The 13,621-nt window shown below is 38.2% G+C and overlaps 1 protein-coding gene across 1 annotated transcript; it reads right to left on the bottom strand.

Annotated features, from left to right (window-relative positions):
* Window positions 1-6,074: 6,074 nt before the first annotated feature.
* LOC145613822 (uncharacterized) lies at window positions 6,075-12,985 on the bottom strand. Its single transcript, XM_081668869.1, has 2 exons — window positions 12,334-12,985; window positions 6,075-6,490 (listed from the first exon to the last, which is right to left on the bottom strand). The coding sequence occupies exons 1-2, from the start codon at window positions 12,983-12,985 to the stop codon at window positions 6,075-6,077; spliced, it is 1,068 nt and encodes a 355-aa protein (XP_081524995.1).
* Window positions 12,986-13,621: the final 636 nt, after the last annotated feature.

Below are 13,621 nucleotides of genomic sequence, written 5' to 3'. Positions count from 1 at the left end.
AATCCACCCCGAGAATCACATCAAACTCGATCATTGGAAACTCTTTCAGATCAGCAAAAAGCTTAGTCCCTAAGATATCGATAGGCACGTCTTTAAACTCATCATGGCACAGAAAATTCTCTCTAGAAGGGAGAGATATCAATGACTTTACAGGTGATCTACTAGTCAAATTAGCTTTAACAACAAAGTCACTAGCAATGAAAGACACAGTAGCTCCAGTATCAAACAACACATAAGCAGGTACAGAATTAATAAAGAATGTACCAGAGATCACATCCGGTTGCACGTCTGCTTCAGCCTGTGTCATCACATAGATGCGGTTTTTGACAGGAGCGGTAGGATCAACAGATTTAACAGCAGGAGGATAAGCAGCATTCGGGTTCTTAGGACACTTGAAGGACTTATGACCCACCTCCTTACAATAGTAACATACAATTGTAGACCCGTCACAATTCTTTCCTGGGTGATAGTCTTTTCCACATGTACGACACTTAGAGTGAGAACCCGACCTGAAACTCGAACTAGAACTAGATCCCTGCTAATAGTTGCCTCGGTTACCAGAGTCAATCTTTGGCTTCTTAGCCGAGGATTGAGAGAAAGTAACAACCGGTTTCTTCACACTCAAGCTCCTTGCAGCTTCCTCTTCCTGGATAGAGGCATGGATGCTAAGTGCAATCTCGTAGGCACCCTGAAAAGAACTTGCACCAGAACTAAGGACATGGGTCCTAACCTTAGGATCCATCTTCTTGATGTATCGTTTTACCCTCTCAGATTCTGAAGGCACAATAGAGGTGGCAAAACGGGACAACTCAGTGAACTTGTCTGTGTACTCCTGGATCGACATAGACCCTTGAGACAAAGACAAAAATTCTTCTTGCTTTTGCCAACGAAGCTCATCAGGATAAAATCTTTCCTTTAGCTTGGTAGCAAATTGTGCCCACCCAAAACTAGGCGCCGCCATGCACTCTTCACGAACTGTACTCCACCAGTTGTCGGCTTCCATTTTCAGATAATAAGAACCGATTGGCACCCTCTCTTGCGGAGGACAATTAGTTGCAGTGAACAACTTCTCCATCTCTCGGAGCCAACTTTCTAGAACCATTGGGTCAGCAGTTCCTTCATAGGTAGGTGGTCTATGACGGTCAAAACGATCAAAGACCGATTGCCCTTGATTAGGAGGAGGTGCCACCGTTCGATTTGCCAATGCTAAAATGGCATCCTCAATCGCCTTTCGCCTGCGTCGTGCAACAATCTTCTTAGGACTCATTCGTGGAGGCATTCTACAAAAAAAGAGCAGGCAGGTTAGCCCATAAAGCACATCAAGACTAACCACACAAGATGAAGAAGAAAAAAAAATAATAAATATACCCTTGGTTTCTTCCTGCCCAAATAACTCACTCATAAACTTCTTGAAAAGCCTAATATGTTAAACTTTGAGATAACAAGAACTACAGATTTCGTAGAAAACTGTAGCAACTCAATGAGAGTTTTAAGAATGTTTTGCTCTGATACCAACTGTAACACCCCGTCTAAAACATAAGGCATGACGTTAGCGGAAATAACGTCGAGACGGAAATGTCACTCTAAAGGTTACCAAAAATAAAGAAAATGATTAAAATATCTGAGATAAATAAAGTAAAGTGAAAGAAATCCCAAATGAACAATAAATACTTCCAACGAGGGAAAACAATCCTCAAATCTAATAATCCCAAAAGAGTAGGTCCAAAGATAACTAAAGCAAGTCTATAAAACTGCTAGGAAATAAAGTAAACACTCTGCTCTCAGCCCAGACTCAACAGGAACTACTCTTCACCTGCAAATAACATTAAGGTTCCACAATCAGTGGGGAGTAACTAGCAGTTCTCCCAATACTTGTAGAAATACAAAGCTAAGTACAGAAAAGCTTAGACACTAGCACAAAACTTAACAACATGCGGGAACATCAACTCAAATAATAATTACCAGTTAAACTCGAGGAAAAAAAAATAAAATAAATAAAACATGGAATCATGATTATAATACAGATGAAGCATATAAATATAACAACGTAAGAAAAATATTACCACAAGAATTCAGAATTTATATAGCAACTCAAAACAAATAGTAACTCACATAGACGATAATTAACCCTTGTAAAGGTCCCTTCCCAAAACAATAGTATCTTTAAAATTAAATAAATTTTAACCCTTTTGAAAATAAGATTTATAGTGAGGCAAGCATATAAAATATGAACGACGGTGAAATCCGCAGCCCACCATCAAAGGTTTGTCAGGGCGAACCTACAGACGATTCCGCAGCCGTCTGCGTCTGAGAATGGCCAAACTCCCAGTTTTCCTACTCGAATTCCGCAGCCCGAGTAGTTCCGGACGACAACAATTAACCTAGAAAATACATCTCGAATTCCGCAACCCAAGATGTTGGCATGTTCCAACCATTGAATTCCGCAGCCCAATGGTTGTCTTACACTCACAAAAATATATAAAATTTATAAACATACTTCTTAAAAATCATTTAAACACATTTAGGGATCATCAACCCCAATTTAAAGTACTGCAGGTCTTTACTCCTAAGACTAAAATTAAACAAAAAAGCCCTTCCAAAGAGTTTAACTTCAAAATTTTTCAAAATATATAAAATAACTCATATATCATACTAAGGTGTCACTCTTATTGTCTGGATTTGGGTACGAAGCTAATTATAACAAAATATCACAATACACTCCGTACACAACCCTTGGCGAAGCAGTGCTAAAAACAGTGTTATTCTACTTTAAAGCACAACGACGTCGACAACTTACTTGACACTTAAAAAAAACCATTTTCTTAAACTCCAAAAAAAACACTCAAAATATAAAAAAAATCAACATTGATCCTTGGTCACAATTTCCATCATTATACCAGCCCATTTAAACATATAGTAAGTTATCCAACTCTATACAACAATATAAAAGATAGAATTATATGAATTTAATAAAAATTAATTTACTCATAATATAATTCTAACACTTAAATCAATTAACTAAACATGAAGGATTTCCTTAACAACTTAATATTGAACTGCTAGCCTTCGGCCACCATCAAGCATGACAACTGTTAAAGTATTTTGCTTAATTACAACCAGCCCATGATTACACCATTAGCTAAACATGAAATTAATCAATCTAAGCATGCCACACTTAGTCAAAAGATCATAATAAACTATACAAACTTGAAACAGTAACAATGATATAGCATGGAGTATATTAGTTTAGCCTTAGGTGAATAAAATGGAGCATGATTAACAATAAACTAGTTTAAGATAAACAAAGTATGCTTTGGGAACCTAAACATGAAAACAAGGCTACAAAAATACACTTGAAACTGAATAGTAACTCACGCACAAACAAACGAGAATGGGCAGCATACATTCATACCAAAGTTCACACATAATTCATGCTCAACCGAAGGAACTAACAACAGGATCTCTACCCAATTTCATTTATAATTGAACATGATCAACCAACAATATATATAGACATGATAAACAAGCAGCCATATCACACGCAAATCACCATGCAAAACAGATTACAATTTGATTCGAACCCACAGTCGAAACTCGAATCACAAATCCTATAAAACGTACCTAATCTCTCCTAAACCCAACCTTGATTTCTAAAGCAAAGGAATAATGCTAGTTACCTCGATAAACCTCCGATAAAACCCAAGAAACCAAAAAAACCCAATACGAACTAGTCCTCTTGATGATCTTGAAAACCTATACAAAACAAGGTTGAAATAAACTAGATGTATGTATAACAAACCATACACGAGGGAACGAAAAAGGAAAGGGTTTAACCCATTAAACTTACTTATTTTTCACAGCCAAATCAAGAGGGAAAGTATGACGATCCTTGCAACAATAAAACCTAGCAACAGTTTCACAAGAATTGAGGAAGAAGGAGATGTATCATGGAGGTGAATGAAGGAAGAGTGCAAGTATTTTTTTGAGGGTTGATTCTCACGGTCAATGAGAAAGGAAACTGATGACTATTTTCTTAATGAGGGCAGCAACTATAATGGGTTTTGGGAGTTATAAGAGGCAAGAGAATATAAAGTGAAGGCAGGAATTAAGGGGAGCATTAACTTGGCAATTAAAGAGTCAAATAAAAGAATCCAATATCTAACTTTCAAAACCAACTCAAATACTTGTATACTACTCCAATCCCACGCCAAAATCAGCCCAACACCTCCCAAGTTATAGCCCAAACATCGAAAATTGGTTCAGTCCATAAAAGTAACCTCGGTATAATTCGCCTCAACCGGCTCAACTAAAAACCGTAAATAATTAATTAACAAGTAGTATTTCAAATTAGTTTTACACTCTTATCAATCATAAATTAAAAGTGTTATAATTTGAATAGAAAATAACATTATACACATAATAATTCAAAATTTACTAGTTCAAAAAAAATATGGGGTGTTACAACCACCCCTCCTTATAAAAGTTTCGTCCTCGAAACTTTAAGACACAACATATCAATTACAAATACAAACAAGTAATAATAGAGAGGTGTGTTTTAAGCTAAAGCTCATTACCTTGGTTAAATAATTCTGGATACTTGAGCTTCATCGACTCCTCGGTCTCCCAAGTAGCCTCTTCATACTTTTGGCTTCTCCAAAGTACTTTTACTAAAGGGACCACTTTCCTTCGAAGAGTGCGGTCTTGACGATCGAGAATTTTAACTGGCCGCTCCTCAAAAGTCAAATTCGGCTCAATAGTAACCGACTCAACTGGAATCACATGGGAAGGATCACTACGATACCTTCGTAATTGCGACACATGAAAAACATCGTGAACCTTTGAGAGATTCGGCGGCATTGCCAATCGATAAGCCACTTCCCCAATTCTTTCCAAAACCTCGTAAGGACCAACATATTTCGGACTTAGCTTGCCCTTTTGCCCAAAACGCATCACCCCCTTCATCGGATATACCTTCAACAGAACCTTGTCCCCAACCTCGTAAGAAATTGGCTTGCGACGCAGATCCGCATAAGATTTTTGCCTATCTTGGGCAGCCTTCATTTTTGAACGGATCACCCTTACCTGCTCCACGGTTTCCTGAATCAGATCTGGCCCAAAACTAGAGAATCACTTATGTCGCTCCAGCAAGTAGGACTACGACACTTCCTACCATACAAAGCCTCATATGGAGCCATCTGAATACTCGCATGATAACTATTATTGTAGGAAAATTCTACCAGACTCAACGATTTGACCCAAGATTGCTGAAACTCAAGAGCACAAGCACGGAGCATATCTTCCAACGTCTGAATAGTTCTCTCTGTCTGACCATCAGTAGCAGCATGGAAAGCCGTGCTCAACTTCAGCTTTGTACCAAAGGCCTCTTGCAAAGCACCCCAAAAGTGCGACAAGAATCGTGGATCACGATCCGACACAATGTCTTTTGGAACACCATGAAGGCGAATGATCTCCTTAGCATAGGCTTCTGCTAACTTCTCCATTGACCAAGTGTGTCTCATAGGAATAAAATGAGCCACCTTAGTCAACCTATCCACAATAACCCACACGGCATTTTTCCCACCAGCAGCTTCGGGAAGACCCATTACAAAGTCCATAGATATAGAGTCGAACTTCCAAGCGGGAATCGGCAAAGGTTGCAACAAACCCCCGGGCCTTTGATGTTCAGTCTTTACCTTTTGGCAAACTAAACAACGAGCCACAAACTCAGATATTTCCTTCTTCATACCAGGCCACCAAAAGTTCACCTTGAGATCCTTGTATAACTTTCCACCTCCCGGGTGAACAGAATACGGAGTGTTATGATCCTCTTCAAGGATCTTCTTCTTAAGACTAACATCATTCGAGACACACCATCGACCCATGAATTTCAAACTACCATTGGCACCAATCTCAAAATTCTCAGCTCGACCCTGTGCTTTAGCCTCACGAATCTTAGCTAACATCGGATCATCTACCTGCTTAGCCCTTAATTCTTGGAACAATTCTGGCTCAACACTCATAGAACCCAAGAATGAAGAGACGAACCCTTGCGGTACAACTTCAATATTTAGCTTTCAAAATTCTTCACACAACTCCTTAGACACGACCATAGCGGCGTTTAAAGAATGTTTATTCTTGCGACTCAACGCATCCGCTACTTTATTGGCCTTTCCTTCACAATAGTCTAGAGTCACCTTGTAGTCTACAATTGTCTCTAACCACCTTCTTTGCTTCATATTAAGATCCCGTTGAGTAAAGATATACTTCAAACTCTGATGATCAGTATACACCTTACATGGAACCCCATACAAGTAGTGTCGCCACATATTTAGCGCGAACACAACAGCCGCAAGCTCGAGATCATGAGTTGGATAGTTCTTCTCATGAACCTTCAATTGTCTCGACGCATAAGCGATAACCTTACCCACTTGCATCAGAACACAACCTAACCCATTCTTCAAAGCATCACTATATACCTCAAACTCAATCCCTTCGGTAAGTGTAGGGAATATTTCAAGCATTATGATAACCCCAAACTTGAACCCCACTGTGATCATACACTAAAGTACGGTGGCGTTCCAAAGGGAAAGACAAAGAGCAAAAAGAGTCGCCAACAAGTTTTAAGGAACTTGTACCCAAAAGACAATCCAAAGGACCGTCAAATACTCCATAAGGTCTTGAACCAAACAGGGTCCGGGGATGAGGGTACGAATCCAATCTACAAAAGAAAGGACCCGCCCTATAAAATAGGCCTCTACTTTGTTCTGCTCGTATTCATGCGCGCTTTTCGAATAACATACAAACATTATATTAATCCTACCCTGTTTATCTATGTTGGTTGAATATTAATGCACAAATAAGACTATTATTGGCGATCACTTGAGTTAAAATCACATTAGCCTAAACCAAATTATTAATTATCTTATTAAGCGTGATTTCAAGTACAAATTCCCTTTAAACCTGCATAAAAGGCGTGATCAAGCAATAACAATATAACATAAAATAAATATCAAGCAACATAATAATAATCAATAATAAATAATAACGATGATGATAGCATGATAAGGCATAATAAAGCTTGATAATAATAGCAAGATCCTAGGCATGATACTAACAAGATTAATAACAAATCCTAGCATGTCACTAAGCAATAAAGATCAAAGTTTTAACCCTAACATGGTACTAACATGCTATTAGAAATAATAAAGGCACCCTAAACATGATACTAGAAAGCATTAAATAACATCCTAACATGATACTAGAAAGCATTAAAAGCATCCTAACATGATACTAGGAATATTAAACAATAATAAGCATGCAATCTACATTGTGAAAGAAATAGAGAGTAAGCTAATCTACTTACTTTGAAGCCTCGTACCTCTTTCTAATAACAAAATACACAAGTTAGTAAACTTCAATGAAAATAAATAAAGAATAATTAAATAATCAAATTGGAATCAAATTGAATAACGTTTTGACTAGTTTTGGACCAAACCCTCAGAAATTATCAACCTTTCACGTCTAGGACGAAGGCAACTTCGAACTTGGCTAAGAGATTCAAGATCTTGTGAATGCGGAATATTTTATTTAAAAAAAGGTTGTTTAGAAAGAGAGAGAAAGAAAAGAAAATATTGCTCAAGAAAGAAAAGAGAGAATTAAGGAAGAATTGAATGAGAATTGACTGTTGATGATTGTGAATGATTTCTGAAAACAGGAATTCGGACCCTATTTATAATGAAAAATAGTCCGGAAAAACATAGAATCTGATAAGGAATAAAACTCCACGCTGTCGCCAGGACTAGACTCTGTCGCGACGCGACAGTGTCTGTCGCGAGGCGACAGGGTTTGTCGCCACAAATTTATCTTGTCGCCAGGCGACAGAGTCTGTCGCGAGGCGACAAGCCTGTCGTTTCGCGACAAGACAGTTTTTTGCGGATTTTGTTTTAATCATATCTTTTGATCTAGAAGTCCAAATAAGTCATATAATATGTCGTTGGAAAGCTCTTGAAGTCTACTTTCTAATGCAATTAGAATCAGATTAAAATCTTTTGTAGATAAAAATATATGGACGAAATAGTGAAAGGGTGTCAGTTTTGGATAGAGTTTCGTATATCTTTAATATCTTTTTCGTTATAGCTCGGATTTATTATTATAATATATCATTGGAAAGATAATTTCAAGATCTATCCAACCATAAAAAATTTGGATAAAAAATATGAGGCACGAAAATAATATCTGACTATCTTTGAACATCTTTAAATCCGAATAGAATTAGGAAAGTTTTAAAAAGGAAAGTTTATATTTAAATCAAATTCTATGATATTATCTTTTCAAAAAAGGATAACTAAGATATTTTAGAAACTTATAGAAGATTCTAATCAATCCTAATTAGTTTAGGAATAGGATTAAACCTTTGGACCCTCCACATGATCATTGGGTCGTAGGTAAAATCCGGTTTGGGCCCAGTTTAGTATTTTGGCCATAACTTCCTCATTATTCATCGGAATTGGGCTTATAATATATCGTTGGAAAGGTCTTTTCAAGCCCCATCCAACTACACCATTATTGGACCCTTATCATGGACCAAAATAAACTGAAATGGACGTTTTTATAAAATAAAGTGGGTTTTCGAAAACAGAAAGAAGGATTTTAATAAAAACTAACCGCAACACTTGACTTTTCACACTTTCACCTCATTCGATTATAGTTCGACGCAAAAGGTATTCATCACTGGGTTTGGTTTTGGGGAGACACAAATGGGTGTCTACAGAAGCCCCCACTTTGACTGAGTTTGGAGAAACTTATGTTTCGAAAACGAAAGTCAAAGTATCGATAGGGACGGAGAATGATTCAAAATGTTCTGCAATTCCAAATCATTCTTATAACGCCGATACCTGCAAACTATCATTAGTTAAAACAGATAAAAGAGTTAAGAAACGCGTATCTTGCACCGTCGAGCACACGTCTCTAGAGTAATCGTTTTGCTGTTGTATCTCGTATGTTGTTTGTGACAACCTCCACTGTGCCTCGTGAATGCCATCTTTGAAGATAACCATATGTCGCCGTCTTCAATATTCTTGATCCTCCACAGTATCTCGGGAACATCATCGAAAATAACTATATGTCGTCATCTCCTGGGTGTGGCCATATGTCGCCACAGCAGTATGTCGCCGCTATAGACAATCTCTTCTTTACCTTGAGGGACCGCCGAAGGTGGCCTTGCTTCGCCATCTCCAATATTTGTGACAACTCTCCACATCCTAGGGAACGCTGTCTATCATTGCTGCTACATCTCGAGCTTTTCCTTGAATCATGGTGACAACTTTCACAATCTTAGCGAATGTCGTCACAGACCGCTTCATCACGAACCGCTCTTCTTAAATCTAGGTGACAACCTCCACAATCTTAGCGAATGTTGTCGAAGATCGCCCATCTCGTGCTATCTTCTCAAATCTTGATGACAACTTCCACAATCTTAGCGAAGGTCGTCGAAGATCGCCCATCTCGTGCTATCTTCTCAAAATCAAGTGATAACTTCCTCAATCTTAGCGAAAGCTATCAAAGACCGCTTCATCTCGAACCGTTCTTCTCTAATCTAATAATAACCTCCCCAATCATAGTGAAAGCTATTGAAGGCCGCTTCATCTTGAATCGTTCTTCTCAAATAATAACCTCCCCAATCATAGTGAAAGCTATTGAAGGTCGCTTCATCTCAAACCGTCCTTCGTAAATCCAAGTAATAGACTCTTTTCAATCTTAAAGCCCCCCTGTTGAAGGCTCCGTCATCTCGAATCTTCAAATCTTCTTCCATCCTAGGAATTGAAATCGTTGTGAACCGTTATTTTGGTGCTTGCAATGAGCCAATACTTAGGTGCTTTAAGTTAAGTGAGACGATCTTTTGTCAGGTCGATCACTCATTGTGATTGTAATCGAGCCGACTACTAAATCATGTCAAATTGCTTAGAGGGGCTAACTGGCGTACCAAGGAACCCAAACTTCTACACTAGGTCCATATGACCACATCATGAAGCCACGTGACCTGTCGCCGCACCAGCGCAAGCCAAAAGTGCCTATCGCCGCGATATTGCTCCGAACTTTCAATTTGGTCGTTTCCTTACAACCAAATATGCTCAAATCTTTTGCAAACTAAGGCTCTTCACCTATGATTTACTGATCCATATATTTTTTGCTCAAACTCTTCTCATCTTGGAAGAATCTCATATATCTATATTCGCGGTTTTTCGAAAAAATCCGGGAATGTTCTTGCTCGCTGGAATGTACCTGCATCTATATTTCAGACTATAGGACTTTTCTCATCTTTTATTATCTTAGGGTTGACCTAAGACTTAGTGTTGCTTGACTCATTGATTTGACATGACTCAACTCAAAGCGTTTGACACATGTGTTAGACTCAACTCGATGTGATATGACACAACATGACTCAATGTACATGACTCGAAAATGCAAAAAAGCAAAAATTATTTTCCGTCATTTTTGTGGAGGGTACCGAATTTCTCCCGAAAAAGAAAGACGCGAAAAAGAATCGAAGTGTTTAATGGTGCATGTTGAATGAGCTTAATCAAGTATATACATTTGATACTATCCCTCAAGGTGTATGGATTAATTCATCCTAAACTATCTTAGTTGACTCGATTATGAAAGTATTTAAGTAACTTAGGAACGGAGGCTAAATGCTTCATACTTTGATACAATGATGATTATAAGTGATGAGTGATGAATGATTTGACAAAGCTGTTTCAACGTTATGTTAAGACTTCATGACAAAGGGTTCCTAATTGGAAGTCTATTTAGTCATGTATCTGTGATGTGTGTGAAAGTGACACTAAATTTAGGCTGCAAAGGCTAAGTGTATGGAAAAGTATTATTTGATAAGAGTCAAATAATGATGACTCTTAGGCTAGGTAGGTTAATGATGTAAGGATCAAGCCCCCAAGTCTAGCTCTAAGTAAATAGGGATGAGCATTGGAAATCCCTTGATATGATCATGGTGTAAGTGTGTGAATGTGAAAATGAATGCATTTTTATTATGGCCGCACCTCAATATGAGGTTGCCTACGTATCCGTTAGGAATCAGGCCGAACGTAGCTCTAGCCGAACCTCGCACAAGTGTGTGTATACCTCAAGAAGGTCTTTTTAAGGATTGTAACGTGGTTAGGCTAAAGGTTAGAGAAGAAGGGGATAAAGGCTCAAGACCCTAAATAAGCCCCCAAGGTGTGCAACCTTGCTTTTGAATCTTTGTATTTTTATGCTTGAGGTTTTTTCTCACTTATGAGCTTTCTTTCTTTTTTTTTATTATTTTTTGCTCTTTTCTTTTTTTTTTTTTGCTTTTGCATTTTTATTTTTATAAGTGTGGGAAATCCGATCATGCGGTCTATCACTCACTTGGCATTCATGTTTCTCAGGCACGGTACCGAGCACTCGATAAGAAACGCAATCTGAGACATGTTCTTATCAAAGATATTTTTATATCATAGACATTGGAACACTTGCCCTTTTGTACACTTTTATTTATTTTTGCTTATTTTTATTTTACTCTTTTGAAATCACTCAAGCTTTCATATTTAGAACTTGCATAAGTTACACACCATCCCATCCCAAGGTTAGTAGATGTGGGTTGAAAAAAGAAAGGTCTATCGTTAGACGAGGCTCAAAGTGGTTTATCAAGAAAAGGATTATATATTTAAAGGGTGAGAGATAATATGATATGGCTACAAGGGGTGCCTCAAATCATTGGTATACCTTGTGCTTAATTCGGCGTTTTTTTTTTTTTTTTTTTTTTTTTAATAATGCAATGATCATATGCAAGAAATTAAAATGCTCATTTTATTAAAGGGAAACAAAATAAAAAAAACCTATGTAATAAATCTAAGGTAGACAAAGGGTGCCTATGCTAGACTTATTGGGGAAAGGTTTGAAAAAAGAAGAAGAAAGCATGAAATCTTAGTGAGAAGCTTGCCTTGTGTTTTGTCTCATCATTACTCCTTTTTTTATTATTATTATTGTCAATCACATGACTCGAACTCGATTCAACATGCATAGATGGGAAGAGATCATGAAAGAATGAAGGGAGTGATATATGTGGAGAAAGTATGTAGAGAGTAGGAAGATGATGTAGATGAAGAAATATGGAAGAAAGTATGTGGAGAATAGAAAGAAGATGTAGATGAAGAAATATTGAAGAAATAGGAATAGAATGGACCCCCACTCAAATGACGGAAAAACGACTCATGCATGAACCTAAGACATGGTCATAGTGTGACAAACATGTTATGTGTGTGCTAAGACTAATGAGTGTAGGTGACATGTTAAGACCTCTTGCAAAGGCCTCTTGCAAAGCACCCCAAAAGTGCGACAAGAATCGTGGATCACGATCCGACACAATGTCTTTTGGAACACCATGAAGGCGAATGATCTCCTTAGCATAGGCTTCTGCTAACTTCTCCATTGACCAAGTGTGTCTCATAGGAATAAAATGAGCCACCTTAGTCAACCTATCCACAATAACCCACACGGCATTTTTCCCACCAGCAGCTTCGGGAAGACCCATTACAAAGTCCATAGATATAGAGTCGAACTTCCAAGCGGGAATCGGCAAAGGTTGCAACAAACCCCCGGGCCTTTGATGTTCAGTCTTTACCTTTTGGCAAACTAAACAACGAGCCACAAACTCAGATATTTCCTTCTTCATACCAGGCCACCAAAAGTTCACCTTGAGATCCTTGTATAACTTTCCACCTCCCGGGTGAACAGAATACGGAGTGTTATGATCCTCTTCAAGGATCTTCTTCTTAAGACTAACATCATTCGAGACACACCATCGACCCATGAATTTCAAACTACCATTGGCACCAATCTCAAAATTCTCAGCTCGACCCTGTGCTTTAGCCTCACGAATCTTAGCTAACATCGGATCATCTACCTGCTTAGCCCTTAATTCTTGGAACAATTCTGGCTCAACACTCATAGAACCCAAGAATGAAGAGACGAACCCTTGCGGTACAACTTCAATATTTAGCTTTCAAAATTCTTCACACAACTCCTTAGACACGACCATAGCGGCGTTTAAAGAATGTTTATTCTTGCGACTCAACGCATCCGCTACTTTATTGGCCTTTCCTTCACAATAGTCTAGAGTCACCTTGTAGTCTACAATTGTCTCTAACCACCTTCTTTGCTTCATATTAAGATCCCGTTGAGTAAAGATATACTTCAAACTCTGATGATCAGTATACACCTTACATGGAACCCCATACAAGTAGTGTCGCCACATATTTAGCGCGAACACAACAGCCGCAAGCTCGAGATCATGAGTTGGATAGTTCTTCTCATGAACCTTCAATTGTCTCGACGCATAAGCGATAACCTTACCCACTTGCATCAGAACACAACCTAACCCATTCTTCAAAGCATCACTATATACCTCAAACTCAATCCCTTCGGTAAGTGTAGGGAATATTTCAAGCATTATGATAACCCCAAACTTGAACCCCACTGTGATCATACACTAAAGTACGGTGGCGTTCCAAAGGGAAAGACAAAGAGCAAAAAGAGTCGCCAACAAGTTTTAAGGAACTTGTACCCAAAAGACAATCCAAAGGAC

Source organism: Chenopodium album, chromosome 25 (assembly GCF_948465745.1).
Source record: "Chenopodium album chromosome 25, dcCheAlbu1.1, whole genome shotgun sequence".
NCBI classification, from domain to species: domain Eukaryota; kingdom Viridiplantae; phylum Streptophyta; class Magnoliopsida; order Caryophyllales; family Amaranthaceae; genus Chenopodium; species Chenopodium album.
Note: the sequence above shows the minus strand (reverse complement) of the source record. Positions and strands in the feature narration are given on the sequence as shown.

Excerpts from the sequence above, each read along its gene's own strand:
- LOC145613822 (XM_081668869.1), bottom strand. The coding sequence starts at position 12,985 with ATGAGTGTTGAGCCAGAATTGTTCCAAGAATTAAGGGCTAAGCAGGTA. Across the intron at positions 6,491-12,333 it reads GCAAGAGGCCTTTGCAAGAG|GGATTGAGTTTGAGGTATAT; the intron begins GTCTTAACATGT and ends CACTTACCGAAG.